The sequence below is a fragment of the Xiphophorus couchianus genome, chromosome 4 (assembly GCF_001444195.1).
Source record: "Xiphophorus couchianus chromosome 4, X_couchianus-1.0, whole genome shotgun sequence".
NCBI lineage: Eukaryota > Metazoa > Chordata > Actinopteri > Cyprinodontiformes > Poeciliidae > Xiphophorus > Xiphophorus couchianus.
In genome coordinates this window covers 6,765,664-6,789,080 of record NC_040231.1, presented here as the reverse complement: position 1 = coordinate 6,789,080, position 23,417 = coordinate 6,765,664, and the positions used below count along the sequence as shown (strand labels likewise).

General features: G+C 36.2%; 1 protein-coding gene across 1 annotated transcript; it reads left to right on the top strand.

Moving 5' to 3' along the window:
* The first annotated feature begins 7,301 nt into the window (after positions 1-7,301).
* LOC114142863 (ubiquitin-conjugating enzyme E2 Q2-like) lies at positions 7,302-20,839 on the top strand. The gene is made up of 13 exons (XM_028014384.1): positions 7,302-7,988; positions 8,390-8,494; positions 11,471-11,596; positions 13,095-13,148; positions 13,448-13,588; positions 14,095-14,179; positions 15,623-15,683; positions 15,770-15,860; positions 15,956-16,014; positions 16,148-16,196; positions 16,357-16,452; positions 16,756-16,822; positions 17,900-20,839. The coding sequence occupies exons 1-13, from the start codon at positions 7,830-7,832 to the stop codon at positions 17,929-17,931; spliced, it is 1,125 nt and encodes a 374-aa protein (XP_027870185.1). The 5' UTR covers positions 7,302-7,829; the 3' UTR covers positions 17,932-20,839.
* Positions 20,840-23,417: the final 2,578 nt, after the last annotated feature.

Sequence of the window (23,417 nt, the reverse complement as noted above, 5' to 3'; positions counted from 1 at the left end):
CTCAGAGGTCACTCTGGGGCAGACAGTGTCACTTCAAACAGTCTATTGAATGGTTGAGTGGTTTCAATTTTGAAGCACATAAGGACTGAATTATTAAAATGACAAAGGGAAAACTCGCTACTCTTTAACTGAAGGGTGTAGAGAGGAAAAACAACTCAGAACCTCACAGGAATTATATAGAAAAAAAGATTAATATAACAATAAGGGAAGTGACTCATTGAGGGAAACTATTTTTGATGAATTGACAACTTTCATATAATCTGGGAGGACAGTAACCACGAAACACTTGTTTCTCCCAAACTGAGTTTGATTTTTACAAAATCTTGAAAATACCATCCAAGCTGTTCTGGAGATTTCTTGTAGGTTAGCGGTCAAATTCAGGGTGTTTATGTCCTATTTGACTTCATTCAAATGAACCAATCTTTTGATGAAAGAACTTGTTTCAGTGGTGCTTGGTTGAATTCTGTTACATGTAACAGTAAGAAAGATAAGTGATTGGAAAGTTAAGAAGCGATACAGTCAAGACTAAATAAAGTGATGGCAATAATGCAATAAAACCTGTCATTTAAGTGTGCTTTTGGATTTTGTTTTCTAGGGCTAGTAGATTAGGAGGCAACCTCTCAGATGTTCTGTGAAGCGGGAATATTTCAACCACAGAAGAAAATCAAGCAATAAACATACCTTCAACTGGGAGCTTACACCCAAGGAAAGGTTTTTTTTTTTGTTTGTGTGTGTTTATGGTACTGGTAATATTGATGTTGCTACATACATTTTAACAGCTGATTTCACATTTACTGAATTATACCACATATTTCAGCAAAAATGCTAAACAATCTAAAAAAAATAGATTGAAATCTTAAGCTTTTCTTTTAGTCTTGCTCAGTCTTGTATGAGTAACATGGACATTAATATTAAATTGTCTGAGATTTCTAATTTAAGTTTGATCTGAAATTAATGTATTTTGACATGATCCAAATGAAACCCTTATTTTTATTTCAAAAATACAAAAGAATAAAATGTGTTTTTACAGATTAATCTGGGATTTTTCTTCAGTTTTTTTTATGTAAGAACAAGTAAAAACATGATATTGTTTTTACTAGTTCTTGCATTGGTAATTTTGATAAATCAATTTTTTCTCCTGCTAGAACCAGGTAAGTATAAATAACTGCCAGCATGTGCTTCCCATTTCAGATGTCTTTGACTAATGCCCAAAGCCGGCACTGGTATGATTTAAATGATATTTGTCCTCTTAGCTAATTGCTTTAAGCTTGGTCTCATTCTCACTTTTGTCAGTCTGTCATGGTGCCTTGCTGGATCCATGTCAGTATTTGCATTAGGATGGATATATTCGCGGTGGTGAATGCATTTACGAGACCTCCTTCATCTACCCATTTCTCATATTGCCAGAACAGCAGTGCCACAGAAAGTAAATAGATTTTGGCTTGAATATAATTAGGCAGCAGTTTACATGGTTAGCGCAAGAGAGGAACAACAGATCCCACAGAGCAGAGATGCTCCACAAATAACCATTATCCATTTAGGCTCAGCCACACTGCACAAATCCATTACATTTAAACTTGTAAAAATCTGTATGACTTTAAAAATGACAAAAGAAAATAGAAAAGAAGTATTTCTTTCAGTAAAATATTTAGAGTTTTGCACAAATACATCATTTGTCAACGTACAACAAATATTCAACATATGTGGTCCAAACAGATCTCTTGGTCCGTAAACTTATACACTTACTTTTTTCATGTGTCATTGTAATGACACTATTATTAAAAAATATTAATAATTTTAAAAAATAAAATAATTTTCCAACATTTTCTATTATGCCATCATGAATAATTTCTCTATCTCATACTGTTGCATACATAATGTGAGTTCCACCCTACAATATATTTTTCACAAATTTTTGTGATATTAGCCCTTCACAACTTAGAAATCCTATACCTGTTGTAAATAGGTGCCAGGAAATTTACAAAAGGCCTGTCAAATGTTATATCAATGACCCAGTAATGACAGCCCATGCTATGCTAGCTATGTAGATGCTCTGTCTGCTCTGATGAAGATTCACAGCATTCTGAAAGCCTAAAGAGGCTAATATGACAAGAGGACTTGGCTTTTCCTGTGAAAAAGTCATTTAGTAATGAGAGCAATGACTTTAGGGCTACTTCTTGTTGCTGTTCAGCATGAAAATCACATCTCAATTTTTTGTCACTCCTGCTATATTGTGAAAATTATCTCTAGTGATCACCCTTCACGTTTGATTGGGATTTTGTTCAAACATTTCCAGTGACAAGCATGAAAAAGAACATGTAATTTTTATAGAACAGTGAATCTAAATTTAACAGTGGGATATTTTCACTCCTAATACTTCACAAGCACCAGGCATTATCCTGATAAAGGCTACAAAGACATCCTGAAATCTATCCACTCGATAGTTGTTGCTTGAATTTGTGCATGTGTACCAGTTTTACACCTGCATAGATTCAGCACGAGGAGCTTCCAGTGCGGCAGGAGTCTTTGGAGTTCAGCCAGCAACAAGTAGCAGAGGCTCAGTTAAATGCCTCACAGAAGATATGAATAAGCTTTATGAAGAAGAAGAAAAAATAAAGAAAACTTGAGGGCCCTATTCAAGATTTTAAAAGACCTTTCTTAACATAAAAAGTTAAATTCTTTCCATTTTTGTTCAAATCTTATTGGGAAAAACTATGCTATAACAGTTGACAAGTATGATCTGTCTTATTAGCTAAAAATAACATAGGTGCATCATGAAAATGAAGTCTTTTCTAGGTTGGGCTTAGCTGGTAATATTTTAGGATCCTGACAAAGCCCAGCTTTAGATTCAATGGATTTGACAGATCAACATCCAATGCAAGTGAATTTCATTTTTCTCTGCTGTGCTGTCCATACAAGACATATTGTCTTCTACAGCTACCATAAAGCCTCTGTCCTGGATATGAATATTTGTCTCTGCCTCTGTGCCCATGCTTGCTGTCTCCCAGAGGAATAAACTGTACATATTGCTCCTCCATGGGGATGGCACTGCTTTGTCTGACAAACAGCCTTGCTGTATTTGGTGACTCAGCAGTTAAAGCAGTTGAGAAATGGTCTTGGATCCAGAGTTGAACACAGCCTGAATACTGAGAACAAATGGGTTTGACATTGAGGTGTGTTGTTGGTTTTCAGGGATGATCAAATTTAGAAATGCAGTCTGGCTATAAATACAGAGAAAGATTGCTAATAAGGATTTAGAATATTAAACAACCTGTCACAATAATGTATAAAGCAGGTAAACATTGCTTTTTGTCTGATATGCAAGCCAATTAGTTTGATTAGGATATTGCTGTCTCTCGGTGACACATTACAATTTGCTGAGACATGTTTTCTGAGAGGCCCTAAAATTATAAATTAGATCATCCTGAGAAATTAGAAAATCGTAGCTGTCATGGTGCCCTTTCTTAATGCCAGCTCTGCGGTTGTCATGCAGAAATAATAAAAGCTGAACATTGACAGAGATGATTTGTTTTTGCCATCTGGAATGAGATGAAGTGACAATGAAGCTTTAATTAACTTTTCATCTTGGGCAGATGGAAGAGAGAAGCGAGGGATAAATCATGGAGGACACCAGCTATTTGGCTTTTTGTCACCACAGACATAAGCCATGCTTTTATAAACTACCAGTCAGCCACTCGATCATAAAACTGGGCCAACGGGCCATTAGAATTAAACCACAGGGGTTTGCTTTAGTTCTCATTTTTAATAAAATCTCAGTTTGTTTTCATAAGAAGCTGAAAAATCTACCCTGTCAAAATGATTCATAAAGTCAGTTAATTTAATATGAAGGAAAACCTAAAATATATTTTCAAATGTTTACCTCTGTGTCTCCTGATCATTTGTAAGTCTCGAAATAAGAGTGCAACCTATAAAGAACTTTTACATGATAAAGCCCAACACCATTGAACACATTTTTACTATTTCATCACTTTAATATTTCAATGCATCATTGCATAATGTAATCAAGTCTTGTATTTATGCAACAAAACAGCCAAGTGTCCATGTCAGTGCATAGAAATAACCTCTCAGCACCTGACGTAACATGTAGCAGAATAAGTTAATTGAATTAGGAAGGATGTTATACCACTGCTACCTTTGGTAACATGATGTCCTAACAGTAGAAGACTCACCGACTCATCAATATGTAATCAATACAGGGTCACTGCTCTCTCATCAGATTGGATATTATTGATTGAGTCAGCAACTGAGAAGCTAAACTTACTTCAATAATCATATTTTAGATCAGCATGTAAAAAACTAATCTCCTTCTTATGTTTATGAAACAATATTGTCTTGTACAAGTAATCCTACTCCTTGAGTTTTTTTAACATTTTGTCATATTACAGCAACAAAGGTAATTGTATTTTGGAGGTTTTACATGGTGGATAAGGTAGTGCATAGTTATAATGTTAAGTTAGACTTAATAATACAATATAATAATAATAACCCAATATACTGATTCATTATTGTTACTGTTTAAAGATTTGATAGATTTAAATAAGAAAACAATAGTTTATTATAAGCAATATTTTTGACTTTGTTCCTGTTCTACATTTTCAGTTTCCTAAATTACATTTTTGTTTTTGGTTCTGCTCCCCTCATAACCTGCGTTGATCCTTCAGCACCAGCTTCCTTTTTGCTGATCACAGGCCTCTGAAATGAATGATTATGTTTGCCAGACTGGAACCTTGACCTTTCCAAAGGAGCCATTACATTAACAAATCACTTGACAGCATTCAACTCTGCAAAACATTAAAGTGGGTTGTGAGAGTTTATCGCATCCAGATGAAATTTTCTACACTGTGACTTTATTGGTCAGCATCAGCGGTAATAAATGCTGAAATATACAAGCATTAGCTGGCTTTTCAGAGAAAAAAAAGACTTTAGGCCAAAGAAAAATCCTGTTCTTAGTTTATTGCTGGTCAGCCCTGCTTACGTCATGTCTTGTTCTGCAGCTCTAGGACCACACACTTTATTAACTTTGGAAAAGTGGGCTAAACACTTCCAATTATTTTTACTTTAACTATCTAAAACCTACTAATAAATGTGTTAGTTTTGAAATGGTATCTTTAAATATTTTTTTGTCAAAGAAAGAAAAATGCCTGCCTCAGTATATATAGATCATCTAGACACAGTTATCTAATCTGCTCAACCATAAAATGTTTACCAGTAGTTCAATACGTATACATTTAATCTGAGTGTTGGTAGACGCCTAGAATAACAACTGAAGAAATATTATTTCTTTTGGCAACCATTTTTTCAGACATTGAGCCAACACTGCACCCTACTGGGCATCAAGTAGTACTGCCAAAATATTAAGGCTTTTCAGTAAAAGACTGAAGTAAACATTTTAGAAGTTATCTTGCCTCTTTGTAAAGTAATCCCTCTGAGCTATCTACAGTGTTGTATCAGCACACTGCCTTATGATTGTTCCATAAATCCTCCAAAATACCTAACTGAAGGAAAAGGACTATTCTGTTAAGTTTGCTTAATCAGTGAAGTCTTATCTGAAGTCAGTTTGTGGAGATAATAAATCCCAGCGGAAAACACAGATATTTTTGCTCCCAGTGAATTCTCCAGGCCTTTCTTGGGGATAACGAAGCATTCCCAGGTCAGAAGGGATATCATGCCCCTCTGGATAGTTCTGACTCATCCTGTTAGGTTTCCCTGAAATCAGACTCTGATACAACCTAAATATTTAAACTACCTGAACTAACACTCTGCAGGTCAATCCTTGTTAGTGACACCATTGCCAAGCCTTTTTTAAGATTTAATTGAAGATAACCCAGTTAACACATTACATTGTTCATACAGAAGGAAGACTAAAGTACACTAATCAGATATATTTGCACATTGGGTGAGAGGTGAGATACACCCTGAGCAGATGTTTGGAGTGACCAGTTAATATACATAATATTGTACTGCAGAAAAAAAGGGAATACCCAGGGAGAACCCACGTGGACACAAGAGAATATGTATATTTCATGTTGCAAGGCCTTGACTGAGAATATACCCAGAGCATATTCATGTAAAGTTGAGTGGGAGGAAAAAATGTGACAGAAAAAGGTGCAAAGCAACAGGGATAAAATTAACCTTGGGAAAATTATTAACCAAAGCTGATTCAAAAGTTCAAATACTTTTTTTCAGATTAAAGTAAATGATGCATGTTGTTTAGGAATCTAGGTCCCAGAGTCTCAGGAGAACGAGCAGGAAGGCACAGAATCCAAGGTGTTTGATGTTCAGTAAGTTAGTGGTGATTTGGGGAGCTATGGCAGATGCTAGTGTTTTTTTGTGATTTCATTAGAAATAATATTTCCAGCAGGCCTTAGCACTTGCCCACCACAGAATCTGAATCATTCTGATATTCCAGCATGATGGCGTCTTTGATTTCCTTTTGACCTCTTTCTTTTCCATCTCCATCCTTGCAAAGAAAATGTTGTTCTTTTTATTACTAATTGCCCTTTGTTTTTCAGTGAGTCAAGGGTTACTGTTGGCAAAACTTGTTCTAGACACCCACACTTGATGCAAATTTTTAGTTGCTGAGATACTAAAGCTTACAAAAGATAGTGGATGATGTGATGATGGAAAAACTATTAAACTGTTAACTGTCATTCTATACAGTTTCTATGTTAAAGATTGGTCTTAATTTTTGCAAAACTGAATTGGATACTTACTTATTTTTCAACAAGCCCACATTTCTGTATTAAAAATATGTCTTTATATATTGATCTGGTGTGATATTCTAATCTTAAATGTTGTGTTTTTATAAGCTGTAAATAGAACATCATCATAATTAATAAACTCTTGAAAACAGTCTGCATGTAACTAATCCATGTAATTCACTTAAGGGACTGGGTAACTGAAATGATTTAATCATATTTACTGGATGGCTGTGTAAATCACTTTTGTGTATGATTTTATATATAAATATGAGTTTTACTTTTTTTTTAAAATAAAAGTTACAAAATAAACGTTTGAATATGTGCTAGGTTGCTGAGATGGATCCTTGCATTTACTGTAAATTTGATACTTAGTAATATTTTGGAAAAAAAAAAAAAGAAATCATAAGGTGGAACAAAACAACGAGCAATAAAAACATTAATCTCCGTAGAAGGTAAATCCACATCGCTTTAATTTTTTTTAAATGTTAAGCCACATGATACTCTGCCTTGAACTTTGATTTTTTTAAACACTTTAATAAATTGTGAACGTGTAGAATTGTGGGATTCTGCAGGAACGGGGAGATTGCCAAACGCCATCTTTAAACCCCACTAGAGGCCAGCTACAGTTGCACGGGGATAAAAAACACTGTTCTTATAGCAGGATATTGACTCAGATTGTGGAGATAGTCTCGTTATTTCCTGGTCCAGTGAATTTTAAAGAGCTGCCCGACAGGATTGTAAGAAGACGGTCACGGGACAGCGCAGGAGCTTTAAAATGTTGTTAACGTAGCCAGAGAACAACAATAGACGGAAAGACAACAACAACGCTAGCAGTTTGCTAAGCACTGCGCTGTTTTCAAACGCCTAACTAGGGGCTAGCTAGTGCTAGCTAATTCATTAGCACATTTGTCCGACTACGCTATAATTTATTCGGACGGCGGCTGTAGCTGGTTGTGGATATTCTGATACACTTACCGGTTGAGTCAGCTGTTATCTGGCTCATTTACGACCGCTTTCTGCCTAAGTTTCTATTGTAGCGCCAGCTAGCTAAACGCTAAGTCCTGACTTCTCGCCCTCCCCAGCGGCCCAGCCGGAGATGTGTGGAAGATGTCGGTGTCGGGGCTGAAGGCCGAGCTGAAGTTTTTGGAGTCCATTTTTGATCCAAACCACGAACGATTCAGGATAATTGATTGGAAGCCCGACGAACTGAGCTGCCAGTTTAATGTGACTGGAGAAAAGTTGCTAATTATCCACTGTAACATTACGGTAAGTAGTGAAGAACTCGTGTGTTGGAGTTTAGCTTGTAATGCACTTCCCTTGTTGGTAGTTAGCGATCAAACGTCATGTTGTTAACCTCCTAAACCAAATAGACAACTGCATTTAGAATCACAAAATCTCAATGTATATGGGACCGGTGTTTTTCGTTATACACCTGCGTGAACGTGAGCTAAAGGGTCTGTGTAAATTATCAAATTAGGCTTTCAGCGTTTTGGAAGCAATCCTAGCATCCGGCTAACGATACGTTCAACATTCGAGTGTCGTCTGATAAACATTAATACTGTTCTTTATATTTTATTTTTATGTGTAATACTGCTAAAAAATTATGTTTATAAGATGTATTTATGTGGGTGTCTTAAATATGTATTGTCACTCGGGTATTTTTTCAGGAATCATATCCATCTACGCCACCAATATGGTTTGTGGACTCTGACGACCCGAGCTTGGCACAAGTTTTAGAGAGACTGGAAGATGTGAGAAAAGGAAGCACACTGGTAGGTTAAATTTGCTTGCCTATTTCAACATGTTTTTTCGTAACGCTTAAGAAAAGTCATGATGCGACTGCTGCTCGTCACGAAGAGTGGCGACCAAAGAGCTGCCATCCCAAATTTTGACAGTGTAGTGTTATCAAGCAGAATGCTGATGAATCTCGCTGAGTACATCATAATGGTTGTCTTTTAAATCAGTGTGACTTAAGTAAATAGGTTGAGTTGCAAATGATCCATTTTTTAAAATGTTTTCATGGTATTCCTGAAGAATGTGGGATATATGACTACACTTTGCACTTTGACTTATCTGAACTGCTGCACTGAGCAAGTATTGACAATACTGCTTTTCAGTAGAAGAAATACCAGACCAACTGTCTGTTGGGCGTCATTAAAGCATAAAACTGCAACGTTGTGACAAAATGTTGATACAGATGCTGGTATTTTTTATTCACCACTTTGAATATTTGAAGCTATGGTGACTGTGCCCCAGACATTAGTCGATGAATTTGAGCAGTCTAGCACATGTGTCTTCATACCATTGGATTTCTTCACATACATGTTGATAAATAATCATTTAAAGTTATATTATGCTCATAACCAACTGTAAGGAAATGTTATGCAACTCTATTAAAGCAGTATCCAGCATCTCATATGTGTGCTGTTTGGACTGTAATACATCATATTCCTTAAGACGTTAGGGGTCAGTTAGAAATTGGACTGGCAATGTAAATGGGGTGTAACATGTAATTGTTGAATTTGACGTTTTTGGAATATTGGAATTTTTATATCACCATTATTTATCAAAATACTGAACGAAAACAAAAATGAAGTGCTTTACAATGTTAATTGCATTAGTTTTGTAAGAGAGTGAAATAACCAGGAGTCATTAATACGCATGTCATTCTCCTTTACAAATCTCAGTCACTGTGATATTGCGTTGAAATGCACAAGTTTGATTTTCGCTTATATTTTTAACACTGAACTGGTGGAGATATTTCCCTATTTCATCTTTACATACAATGTGCATACTTCAACTAAGTAAATGTGATTGTGTAAGCAAAAATAAAGAACTGCAACTTCACCCAATGTGACTCACACATCCACCTTTCAATAAGAGAAATTGATCTGTTATTTAAAGGTCTCAGTTTCGCAGTGGCAAACAAAACAAAAGCATTAAGATTGAAGGAAAAAATGACAAACACAGCTCCGTAAGTTCAAAGCAAAAGATTGCTGTGGAAGAAAAGTAAAAATAGTTGGATTACAAACGGGAGGTATAAAAATACATCCGTTGCAGTAAACGCTACTTGGAACATGATTCTCCTCACTTTCAGGAGAGCAGTCCAATAAAAGCTGACTCTGAAAAACGTTTTGTTTTGATCAGGTTACAATAGGTAGGCCTTCTCACAGCACATCACCAGTCAGTCTAATGCATCTACTTTAGGCATGGTTGAATTTATTAAGACTACAAAAAGAGAGAGAAATCTATATAATTTCTTCCTCTAATTTCTGTGTAGGGCTATGTGATTTGTTATCATTTACCTAAATGTTATGTAAATATGTTTTCAATTTTTCCAGTTTTGAGCTACTGTAGATGTATGTCAGATAAAGAGGAAGTCTGTTTTTTGAGAGTTGATAAGATCTGCTTTCTTTCTGTGTATACACAGATGTCTTGGTGGTGCTATTTTTTTGAGTGCACCAATTTGCAAAGGCATGGTAGCTGGCTAACCATTAAGAGTTAACACTTGGCATGCTGTCTAACTACACAGTTTCAGTGTCACTTTACTGGCTGTGGTAAATGGGAGTTTTTCTGAACAACTTAATGGAATTGTCATTTTTAATTTAAACACTTTAATTTAGACCTGTATAGTGAAAGTAATTTCAAAATGACACTTCTGAGATGGAACATTTGATCTTTTTGTACACTCCTTACATTTACTTTCTTGTGTTGTCTTTTTAAAATGACATGTGCATAAGGTTTAAGTAAAATGGTATGCATCTTTATTTAACTCACACACCGTTGTGATCCTTGGACTCCATCAGTGCTTTTGAAAAGCAACATAAGAAATAATTTTTTTATGAAATAATTTTCCACTAGTCTCATGGTTGCTGTGACAGAGTATATGTATGATGTATTTCTTAAATGTTCCTTAAACTGTATTTTTCACTGTGTATATTATATATAAAAGTTTCTTACTTATATTCATGAGAGCGCATGCAAGGACACAGCAACCTCTCAAGAGATTGGTAAAAGCAGTTATAAGTTTTTAGGTCATTCCGGAAGTCATTTTTGCATAATCTACAGCACCAAGTCATTTCTTAACATCAGTGTGATGCAGGAACAAAATGCTGAGGTCCTGTGTGGCTGTCCTGTTTGCTCCTTTGCAGATTTGATTATTTCTGACTTTTTTTGGTTGGTACTTACGTCCCAACTATACATCAGTTTATGCCAGACGGCAGGATGTTTTTCATCCACTTGGACAGCAGAAAGTTTATAGTGATTTTCAATATTCTATACATAGCCGACAGTCAGTTTGGATAGCATTAACTTCTTTTGAGTGTAGATTTCTGATGACCTCACCTGGATGAGGGAAAGCATCAGGATTGTGCCCTTTCTAAATAAAATGAATCAAACATCAAAACGCTCATCACATGCTCCATCTCATTGTGCTACTCCAGCTGCTACTTGGCAGATGAGAGGGCATGGAAGAGGCTATTGAGGGAAACTAAAAGGTTATTGGAGTGTTCCTGCACCCTTTTCAGGATGTTTCAGTGCCATTGCAGGAACAGCGAACACTGTCCAAAACTCTCCACACCCTCTCAATAAACTTTTTCAGTTGCTGATAACAGGGAAAAGGTACTGCAGCATCAATAGTTGAAGCACCAGACAGCTGAACAAGCTGTTTACATGCTGTTAGGATGTGTATGTTCTATCATAAACAAAACAAATCAATGTCTCTTTGTCATTGTGGTTTTCTTCTCTAGCTTTTGCAACAGTTAAAAAAGCTGATTTGTGACCTTTGTCGGTTGTACAACCTTCCTCAACATCCTGATGTGGAGATGCTAGACCAGCCTCTGCCTGCAGGACCTGTGGGACAACAAGACCGAAAGGTAAAGAGGACCAGTTCATGCTGGAACATTATGGCGATTATAGATAGTAAATCTTTCTTGCTTAGCTTCCTAAGTTCCTGTTTCAGAGTAGTTTAGATTTTTTATAAACTAATAAAATTAAATTACAGTTTAAACTACATTGGTTAAAGCAATATTTATAAACTGTCTTTTTGTTGTCTATTAACTACTGTGTCTCGGACCAACCACTTTAGACACCATCAGTCATTGAAAGTAAAGTATAAATATTTCAACCACAAAAAAAAAAAAAAAGATGTTAAACGTAGCTGTACTTTGCACTCATAATTCCACAGGAGTGTCCTTTTAAGATGTTTCAGGTAATGCTAAGTAAGTAAATTTTTAGCCGTGGTTTCAGAATGGGCTGATTTGTCTAAGTTGCTAACTCTTATCAGATTTATCAAGCTTAACAACATTGTGGCCAAGCGTCTGCTTGTTCTTGACGGAAATATCAAAATATTGTAAGACTTTGAAGTTGAAGCAGTTTGGCCTGGTTTATATAGCATCAATGCGACACACAAGCCAAGACCCAACCAACCCAATCCAGAACAGTTTACTGCCAGAGCTGTATGGTCAACAAATCACCTGAACACATTTAATAAAATATCTTCTCAAAAAGCAACACATGCCCAGACCCCAACAACAGATAAGACAAATTCACTGAGATTTTTCTGTTTGGAAAGTGTTAAAAAGTTGGTCTCCAGTAAACCACAGTGAGAGACTTTATCCACAAATTAAGAAAACATGGAATAGTGGTGAACATTACCAGTAGTGTCTAGCCTTCCAAATCTTCTCAAAGAGAGCATTGATGACTCATCCCAGAGGTCATAAAACAGTCCAAAACTACATTTAGAGCATAGCAGAACTCTGTCAAAATCACTGTGTCAGTGGAATTAATGTGTTTTACATCTGCCTTACAATCAACAGAGGAGTTCAGAAAAATGTCATTTTGGAAGCTAAACATAGTGAGAATTTCAAGTTTGTGAACTAAAGCTCAAATACACCTGGATTACGTAGCGCGATAATATTCTAAAACACATCAGCAAGCTCACTTTTAAGTGGCTAAAAAAAGAATAATAAATGAAGGCCTTAGAATGGCCTACTCAAAGTCTGGACTTGAATCTGATCTAGATGTTTTGACCTTAAATGGGCCGTTTAAGGTAAATTGGGACTGAATGCTCACTTGTGCTTGAAACAAGATGGCAAAATCACACAGAATAAAATCACTAGAGAAAATACATCTGGCCTAAATGCTCCCTTATGTTTTCTTTAAAATGTGTGTTTATGTAGGAAGAGCTAATAAAATTATTTAAAGTTTTATTGAGGGGAAAAAATAAGATACTGTTGCCTTTTTGCTCTTGTCAATGCTGCTCTGGTTTTGTGTTCCTGAGGGGATTCTCTGTAAAATACATTAGATGGACTAGTCAATTGTCTCGCAGACTAATGCGGTTTCAGTGAAACAAACTCTTGTTTGTGTGTGTAGCATGGGACAGAGGAGGTCACATCTGAAGAGGAAGAGGAGGAAGAGATGGGGGAAGTAAGTTATTAACTTTGGCCTAAACATGCTGTCTGGTCTCTTTGCCGAGTTCATCACTGAAAATGACTTATTTTGATCTATTAGAAGTTGTACTAATGCTGTTTGTTTTCCCTGTTCGTCCTACACACACACTACTGCAATGATCTGTAATAAAAGGTCTTAATTTGTTTATACTCAAACATTGTTGTAAACAACCAAGTTTTATTTAATAAGGTGACATGCCTTCTGCCTTGATCACAAATCTTTGTTTTATATGTATATGGCTTAAAATGCCTAAAATATTACAAATAATTTATCAGGACATTGAGGACCTGGATCACTATGAAATGAAAGAGGAGGAGCCTGTTGATGGGAAGAAATCCGAGGACGATGGCATTGAGAAAGAAAATCTGGCAATCCTTGAGAAGATCCGAAAGAACCAGAGACAAGACCACCTAAACGTGAGTTTTTAAAAAAATTGAGTGTCGTTTGTAATATTTCAGATCAATTTCACAGAACATTTAAAAGCGGGTTGACATGAACAGTTTTTAAAATCAATCATTTTTACTGCCTTGTACACTTGATAGATTATAATATAAACTTCTTCTATGAAACTTAAGGCACATTTTTGTTTTTCCTTTATCTCTGCTTCTGAAGGTAGTAGAAACCCTATAAAAGGTGTTGTATTTCCTTTAGAATGGGATCAGTTTTTGAATAAGCACTTTAAGCCATTAAGGTATGTCAAAATGAAACACAACCTCATAGCCACAAAATCAGAATGATCTTGTTATGCTTATTTGGCTTCAGTGACTAAATGTTTTGTAGTTTTCTGAAACATTCTCTTAAAATAGCTTACTGCTGTCAAAACACCCAGACTATCACACAAATGTAGTTTATGTCAGCTGATGTTGGGACACAAATTGCAGAAGTAAATTGCAGTTTGTCTGTATTGTGTTCAATTTTGCAGGGAGCTGTATCTGGTTCAGTACAAGCCTCCGACCGCCTGATGAAGGAACTTCGAGAAATATATCGGTCTCAGAGTTATAAGACTGGTATGTACATAAAACCAAGCTTTTGTTTTGTTCAACATGAAAGGAAATTCACAGAAATCACACAGACGATGATGTCTTCTCTTTTTGACAATTAAGCTGCTTTACGTTAAGTATTTTTGCTGAGGGGGTTGTAATGATTTCATGGTCAAATGAGGAATGTTGCAATGATTTTCTTATTTTTCTTTCATAACTGTTAACTCCATCTGAACTTCCTTAATTGGTAGAAAAGTATTACCTTTGAAAAGTTTTGAGATTATTTTTGATACATTATTATAGACACAATCTTAGGCTTTGCCTTCCTTTCCTATTAATAGCCATACATCGTCATTTCCACTTTTCCTTTTTAACTCTGTTTCCATCATAATAATAAGAATGATTTAGACCAAAAAAGTGATCTCAAGGCAACCAAAAGTTCTCAAAGAGAGATGGTTTTACATTTGAAATGTCAAGCTTGGACATTCAGGCAAAATATTCACCTAAGACTTAAATTTTGTGAGTAATCAGACATCATATCTGTTACTGTTTATTGCTATTCTGTGTCAGTGAGTTCCTTCAACCACTCACCAGAATAGCCTACTTTAAATCGGAGAGCCATAAAGTTATTGTGCAAGTGTGACTTCCCTCCAATTACTCATTTTACTCAAGAGGATGATGCAGCATTATGGCTGACATTCTTTCAAGTACACAATCTGTCACATCCCCAAGTCCACTTTTGTCAGGTAGTTGCTTTACAAACACATTTTATTTGGCCCTAAAATTACCCTAATGCTATGCACCTGTTGGATGAAAGGGGAATTTACATACTGTAACACTTGAACACTCTCCTTCACTTGGCTTGGGCATGTAGGAAAGAAAAGTTGAGTTTGCTGAAGCGGTTTAACAAAGCGAGAGGGGTTGTTGATATAACTCCATCTACGGCCATCAGCAAATAACTACCACATGAACAGACACAGGACAGACAAACCACAATGAAAGTATTTTTTTAACTGATAAAATTTGTGCTCACAAACAAACAGCTGTGCTGCATCTGTGATCTGTCTGCTGACTCCCTGGCCAAGAAGTCTCACATTTTCCACCTGGATCATATTTGTAGCAAAATTGCTCACTCCATCTTTTTTTTTTCTTTGTTGCTAATATGCGGTCACATCCGTTTGACATCTTGCATTAAAAAGCTATTTCTATACATAAAATGGCTTGTGTCCTTTGTACAACAATAGGCATCGGACACTGCAGACCCAGGTGACATTTCTTATAGTACTTCACTTTGTTTTATAAGACGTGCTTTTCTGTTATCAAAAAGTGCTTTTGAAAAGATCTTTTTGTCATTTTAGTGGAAAAGTAGAGATTTTAAAAATGTCAAACTATATTTTGCAATGGGGCAAGACTAAGTACTTGATTATAATTTTGGATTGACTGCTTATTAATTATTCTTTTCATTTGCAGGGATTTATTCAGTTGAGCTTGTCAATGACAGCCTGTACGAATGGCACGTTAAACTGAGAACGTAAGTAGCTAGTGGTATTTTGTCTTTTTTTTTTTAGCTTGATTCAATATTTGCATTGTCTAATTGTTGTAATTAATGTCTAATAGGGTGGATCCAGATAGCCCTTTACACAGTGATTTACAAGTCTTAAAGGAGAAGGAAGGAATGGACTACATTTTATTAAACTTCTCATATAAAGTGAGTCAGACGTATTTTAAATTAAGGGCAATGTTTAAAATTTTAGAGTCTTGGCAGTTTGTTGATGCAATCATTTTTCCTGGTCTCCTTTACAGGATAATTTCCCCTTTGATCCACCTTTTGTCCGAGTAGTTTCCCCTGTGCTTTCCGGAGGGTAAGTACTGTACTGCTGTTTGTTGAACTCTTTCTAATTTCTTCCACTGCTATTTTATAACATCCATCTTTGGCGCGTCATTAGTTCATTACATAGTTCATTAGTTTATAAGTAATAAATCTGCCTCCCTCAGTTACGTCCTTGGAGGAGGCGCCCTTTGCATGGAACTTCTCACCAAGCAGGTATGATTAAAAATATGCCAAGTATATTTTATTTAAGCCATGGAATATGTTATGTTACCTGTTATTGTCTTGGATTGTTTTTTGTTTTTTTGCATAATGTTCAATGTACATCTGTTCACTTTTCTAACTGGATCTAATTGTCCCTGTCTCTTTATTGCAGGGTTGGAGCAGTGCCTATTCCATTGAGTCTGTCATCATGCAGATCAATGCCACTTTAGTCAAAGGAAAAGCCAGAGTGCAGTTTGGAGCCAACAAAGTGAGTGATGACAGTTTAATGTCAAAGTTAGGATTTTACTGGCCTTACAGACAACACTTCTCTTTTCATTTTGACCATTAAACTTTTTTTTTCATATATTTTACTAAGCACAGTTCAAAAAGTCATTATTTTTATAAACTTATTTCCTCCAAATATAAATATTGGTCCAAAATGTTCCATTTCCAGATTTTTGAAGTTTTTTTTTTTGTTTTCATAAGACTAATCTTTTGTTTTGCCCTGTCATTATGATACAGTCTGGCTGTTTACATCTAACTTTATCTTTATTTCCATCTTTTTTTACAGAACCAGTACAATCTTGCCAGAGCACAGCAGTCCTACAAATCCCTGGTTCAGATTCATGAAAAGAATGGTAAGTTTGTCAACTCCCAGTTTTTTGTGTTTTAAAAAAACTGTATGCTAAAAGCAAATCTTACATATTACTTAGATACTTTTATATAGACATTGATAATAGGTTTATAGTATAGCTCTTTGTATATGTTTTAAAACAACAGTTTAAGCTGTAAATATGTGCATGTGAACAATGCACATTTTTAAAGGCAGATATAAATGACATGTTATTGTGTAGGTGTTACATTTCTGGTTGCATTCATACAAACTATCTGGAATATTTGGGTGCTGTAAAATGTTTAAACTGGGAACATAAAGTGTAGTGTAGATAAGTGGTAACTTGATAGAAATGCTGCATCAGGCATTTTTCATTTCATTGTGTTGTATTCTGGAGCCCCAAACAACAAACAGCTGTTATAGCAGCTGCTCTAATAGTTAAAGGAATTTATTGCATAGTTCATAATTACTTTGTTAAAAAGTCTTAACATCCAATTAGGCAAGGATGTGGCAAAGAATTTTTTTTTTGTTTGTTTGTTTATTGGACTGCTGGTTGACAGTTTAAAATTACTGGCTTCACTTTTTTTTTATCTTTAAAACAAGGTTCACATGTGTCTGATTTTTTCATTGTAGTTCACAATCACACTCTTGAATATCACATAAAGTTAAAAAAAAAAAACGTTGAATTATTTTTGTTTGAAAAATGTGGCAATGATTCAAAATGTACAGATCACTTTCTTCTGTCATTTACTAAAAGTTTTGATCTTATCCAGATATTTTTCATTTTTGTTTAAATGGGCATTTTTTCTTTTGATTGAGAAAGGTGAGAATGAATTAAATATTAAATACAGGAGCACCATGATAAAAACAAAATGCTGATGACTGTTACATCCAACCTTGTACAGACCATGTTCATTTCTTAATGGTAAAAAAAAGTGGGTCAGCACACTTCCTGGGCTGTTTGAATTCTGTCTTTAATCATTTCACTTCTTAAACTTGTGTTTTATCAAAAGGCCGAAAATAATGCACTTGTACAACATAGTTTTTATTTAGCTTTTTTGTCTTTGTTCATTTGGTATTTTATTTATTTTTTTACTTGTAGGCTGGTACACGCCCCCGAAGGAGGATGGCTAATAGAGACTGTTGCCTTTCCTGCACCGGGACCACATGTCTTAGATTCTTTTCTTTTCTTTGCGACCAATATTGGTTTTACCCTTCAAATAATGATGTTCTCTCTCATTGACAGTTTAAAATCCAAACCAAATTCCTCATTTATTGTCTAGCCCAGAACAGGCACATAGATACAGATCTGTTCACCTCCACCCACAACTGGACGCCGCTGCTACTGGCATTGACGTCCTCTCTTCAGACGCTCATCTCTAACTGTTTGTCTACTGTTTAATTTTTTTTTATTTCATTGCCCACGATTCGGTGGACTAAATATCATGTGAACTTTCCCTCGGTTTTGGCATTGAGCACGTCAAGGCTTGTCTCTGGCTTAGAACTCAAAAGGTGTGGCATGGCTTTATCCTCCACTAGTGGCAGTCTGATGCTCCACTTGCCATTCTCTATCTCTCTGGCCTTAAACTGGATGTTAGACTGGCATGCGCCATTTCCTAATATGATGCGGTGATGGATGGGAAGGACATCAAGAATGCTGGTGATAGGAAACCCCCCTTGCCTATGACTTCCAAGGATGACCTCCCTAATATTGTGTTCTTCTTTTTAATCCCAAGAACTCTCTTCCCCTTTTGGAGGAAAAAAACGAAGCTTCTCCTAAGTCTAGTTTGCGTTCTAAAGCTTAAAGCCCCAAGCAAGGGCAGGACAATACATGGACTTGTGCAGGTTTTGTTGGAGAAACCATTTATGAGGATCAGCATGCTGCTGGCTTTCAAATGTGGAGAAAACCACCAACATTATCGCAACCAGCAGCTGGACAACATTGGTGTGCAACTAGACGTGATTATGAGGCAAAGCAGGAGCTCGTTTGGATCAAATCACACTGTAATGTAATTGATTTTAACTCCACTGTAAACATGTAAATTTGTATTTCTGTTAAAGGATTTAATTGTTTATATTGTAATCTTGTGTAGGTCTTTGCCTGAGCAGAGACTGTATTACTGAATACTCTTGACTATAACTTGCAGGGCCATTGCAACCTCTTAAGACCAATTTAAAATAAAGTAACATTATAGATACTTCTGAAGTATCTGAAGGAAGCGAAAGTGCACCAGGTCCTTGTACAAGCCTAATGACTACTGCAATCCAGATCTTATTTTTTGGTAACCCTATCTTTCAGTGGAGCTCTAATACTACAATGGCTGTTACAATATTGTTGGTCAGCTGTCAGTAGCATACCAGAGGTTTAGCCATTCATATCACTCCAACAGGCTGAACCTTTCTACGGCTATGCAGTGGGGACACATTCTGGAGTTTTAACTGAAGCCAATTCTTAAAGCTGGTTCACTTCCTAACTACTTCACCTATTTAACATCTGAGGTAAAAAGTGACCTTTACCCTCTGACTTTTCTCTGACCTCGGTGCTGCTTTAAAATGCAGCCGGAGTTCCAGATTCACAGCAATACTCTTCTCCATTATAACATTTTCGCTTCACGCCCGGAAAGATCACCCTGGGGTCTGTTCTGTTTCCAGAATATCAGTTCAGGTTTTAATAAATATTTGTTGAGCTTTGCCACAGGAAAAACTTGAGCTCGTCCCATTACCACTTCCCTGGTTTACTATTCATGACCACTCTCAGCGCGGCTGCACACCCTCAGCGTGTTGAGGCTTTGGTGTAATATTAACTGGGGCATTCCAGTTAATGCAGTGACATGTTTTTTGTAGGTGTTCTGTTGTGTTGTTACTTGCATTTTTTTTTAAGTATATCATCCTGATAACCAGCTTAGAAGGCTTAGTTTTGCCATTTCGGAGTGAACTCTCATTTATGAATGGATTTTTGGCTTTCCAGAGTGACGACTAACTCCACAATGGTTTAAAGTTTGTTCATGTCCAACTCATCTTAAATTAGTTTTCCTGCAAGATACCTTTTTATATGAAACAAACTACCAGATCATAGGCATGATTGTTAGCTGTTGTAATGTGTTTGTATTGTATTATTCATCCCATTCTGCTTACATTCTGCTTACATTGTTTAGCCCTCCCTTGCATTTTCTGGACAAGCAAACTCAGGAATACATACTGCACACTCAACTTTGCAAACGATTGGTTCAGGCCATCATTGATGGCAAGATTGAATGTCTTGGTCCATTTTTGTTCCCCCCCTGTTATTAAAACTACACCCGTGTTGACATCTTGGTGTGTTTTGCCGATGCATTCCATGCATTGTGATTGAGGCTAGCGATTTCTAATGACGTGATCAGATGTGTGAGGCAGAGATTGCTCCAACCCTGGTTGAAGGGTTCAGAGCACATATACCCTTTCTCTTTGATATTGCTGTTTTTTGCATGTCAGTATAGTAGTGGGTATAATTTCTTCCCCTGCCTCCCCTTGTGTTGGGAAACGGAGTGGTTACTTTGGGTAATTAATAAAAGACTGGGAATATAATTAGTTGTGGTTTCCCCCACTGCATCGGAGCACAGCCCCTATCGGAGACACCTTGGGCTGGTTAGCTCGTCCTTCTGGTCTACCTTTAAAGATGCCAGGTTGATTCCCATGAATAACAGCAGCTAAGATTCATGTGCTAGACATCATACATGAAGCTGATTTCTTTTGAAACATTGACGTACTCGAGTGTGGTGCCCTGAACAACAGTTTCTCTCACACCAACCCATTTCTGACTAACAAGGACTTCTCAGATTAGACGAGTGACGCATTGGTCTGAGACCTGAACAAGCCTGATATTGGTCTCTTTACCTTGCATCATTATCTGCGGTGGCTGGGTTATAAAGTTATGCACTGTAAGCATGCTTTGGTTTGGTTTCTTTTTTTCTTTTTTTTTTCCTGTTGCAAGGGTGATTTTGACAATGTAAAATAATTTGTAAACTTGCATCAAGTTTATGAATAAAGACTTTTATGAAATATATCCGTTTTCACTTTTTGGGGGGAATTTTTATTGAAAAAACAAAAATCAAATCTCAAAAAGGCATGGAAATGCAGTGGAAATGTAAATGGTTTGATTTATGCTGATAGTGGAAACGAAAGCATTGACTTACATTTCGTCATATGCTCTAACTTTCATATTGCATCTTTGACTGTGTAGCTGAATATTTATCATTAAAAATTAAGCATCTGTAATGGGTATAAAATCTAAAAATGCTGTAATGTGTTATAAAGAGAGCTACTTTTTATCCATCGTCTCGTACACAATTATATCCTTTTGTGTTTGTCCAGCTATCCCAGCTAATGAAAACCTAAACTTTTATCTCTCTCCTTTGATAATGTAGAGACTTCATTTCCAAGGCAGATTTTACTTCCATCTGATTTTTGGCCCAGTGAGAGTCTGGTCTTTTTTTTTTTTTTTTTTTCAAGCCCACTTTGACATCTGTTGATCAGGAGGGACATAAAACAAGGAATGTGGTTATCCTGCTGCATGTTTATTGTTTTCTACCACATGTTTTCTTTCCACTTAGCTTTCCATTAACATCTTTGACACAACTCTCTGTGAAAGTCATCTCTGCAGTCATGATTATTTTTTACATTGACAGTTCTCTGTCAAAGATGATATTTTCCTGGTTTCATGTAGTATTTGAACAATCTGAAGTTAGTTTCAAGACAAAATCCAAATCAACCAAAATAAAAGCATGACATTTTTATCTGCATTTTTGACAAAACTTATTTTCACTTTTTTTTAATCGAATTACCAAAAAAAGAAAACTCATATGTTTTTTATTAGATGCACTAGTAGATGTTGGGAAGTGTTTGCTACATTTCCCAGCAGAGAGCTCTGTTTGCCAAATGATTCAGGTATCCAGTCATGCCCAGAGCAGACCACCACAGCTCCTAAGGTGGTCACACCACTACATTAGTCATGTGGTATAATGTTTCCTTCTCCAGTGTCACTTTTTGTTAAAGGGTCTATTTTTCATCTCGAGAGAATCTGTGTGTAAAAAAAAAAAAGATCATCCATACATATTTAAGTGACAGTAATCGAAATTAGTGTATCGTTGAACTTATTGCATTTCCTTACCAAAAACATTTAATTTAAGAATCATCGTATATGTGTATGTGCTCAGAAATTGTTGTAGTACATAAAGTAAGTTTTTAATCATAATTCCAATAAGAAAACAATAATTCTGCATGTATTAATTCTGTATTTTAATAGAATATCTACAACAACTGTTTAATTTCCTTAGCTTTCAAAATATCTATCTTGTTTTGCAGCTTCAGATGTTATTTTGTTGCAGTAGGGGCAACAAAGTGTCTCTTTGAGTCAAAAATGTTGCTGACACTTTGTCTAGATCAGTGCTTCTCATTTCCATTCCTCACAGACCACTGAGGACTAGAGAACATCACGTTTTAGGTGTTTCCCTTCTGTCACACATCTGATTTGAATGAGTCAGGCCTTTGCAGCACCTGATTGCATGCAGTCATTTGAATCAGGTGCTCTGGAACTGGGATACATCTAAAATATGCAGGGCAGTGGTCCCTGAGGACTGGAATTGAGGACTGGTCTAGATGATAAACATGTTTGTTTTTAAAGTTTTGCTGCTTGTGTGTGCCATTTGGAGCCACTAGGTGGCGATGGTGCACTCCTGTAACTTCAGAGTATAGTGCTTTTTTCTTTTTTTTTTTAGTTATTCAACATTTAAAAAGTCCAGCAGGTTTGAATCATCTGTCAGCTGCCATTTAAGCTTGATTATACAAAGGACTGCTGTTCTCTCCCCCTCTAACTCATTTCCCTCAAGGTTGAAAGAATGACTAATGAGGTCGAGTCTTTAAATAAGACGCGAAATAAGATGTTATTGATGGGATGCAGTCTGATACGGACCTGAATAACTCATACTCATCATTTTAGATGTCATTGGTTGTCAGACTTTCATGGATGTCAAACTTTGTGAATCAATTTAATGAGTAGCATGTGGCTTGAGTGTGTGTTCAGTCGTGTTGCTGAAACTTGCGAGGCTTTTTGAGATTTAGAAAATCTTAAATGCAAATTATGCTAACGAAAGAGTTCAAACTGTCTGATTCACTGATGAAAACCTAAATTTGCCTCTCACAAGGTGAGATGCATTCAAAATACATCTCACGATCAGAGACTCTCACTCTGCTTTCTGATAGTTACACCATCATATTCACACAGACTGCCTGTTTTAGAAGAGCTGTAATTATTTCAGACTTTTTGCTTCACTGATGACCTTGTTGCCAACCTTTCCAATGATTCTAAAGAATGTGTAAAATTGGTCAATATTCTGTGCTGCACACTGTATAGATTTGTTTATCTTGATTTTAGCGCTCCAATATTTTCAGCCATGTTGCAAATTACTTTTATTTCTCAAAAAAAGAAGGTGTATACTATGAGTCAAGCTTTCCTAAGTTCGGTACTGAAGAACATTTTGCAATACAGAAAAGCGTTCTGCTGCATTTTTCCAATGTAACGTCACACAGACATGTATTGATTATAAATAAGATGTTGAATTTCTGAAGCACCAACATATTCTTGT

Bases quoted from the DNA above. Each gene is read 5' to 3' on its own strand.
- LOC114142863 (XM_028014384.1), top strand. From the start codon at position 7,830: ATGTCGGTGTCGGGGCTGAAGGCCGAGCTGAAGTTTTTGGAGTCCATT. The intron at 15,861-15,955 runs GTGAGTCAGACG...TCTCCTTTACAG, and splicing joins TATTAAACTTCTCATATAAA to GATAATTTCCCCTTTGATCC. The intron at 16,015-16,147 runs GTAAGTACTGTA...TGCCTCCCTCAG, and splicing joins TCCCCTGTGCTTTCCGGAGG to TTACGTCCTTGGAGGAGGCG.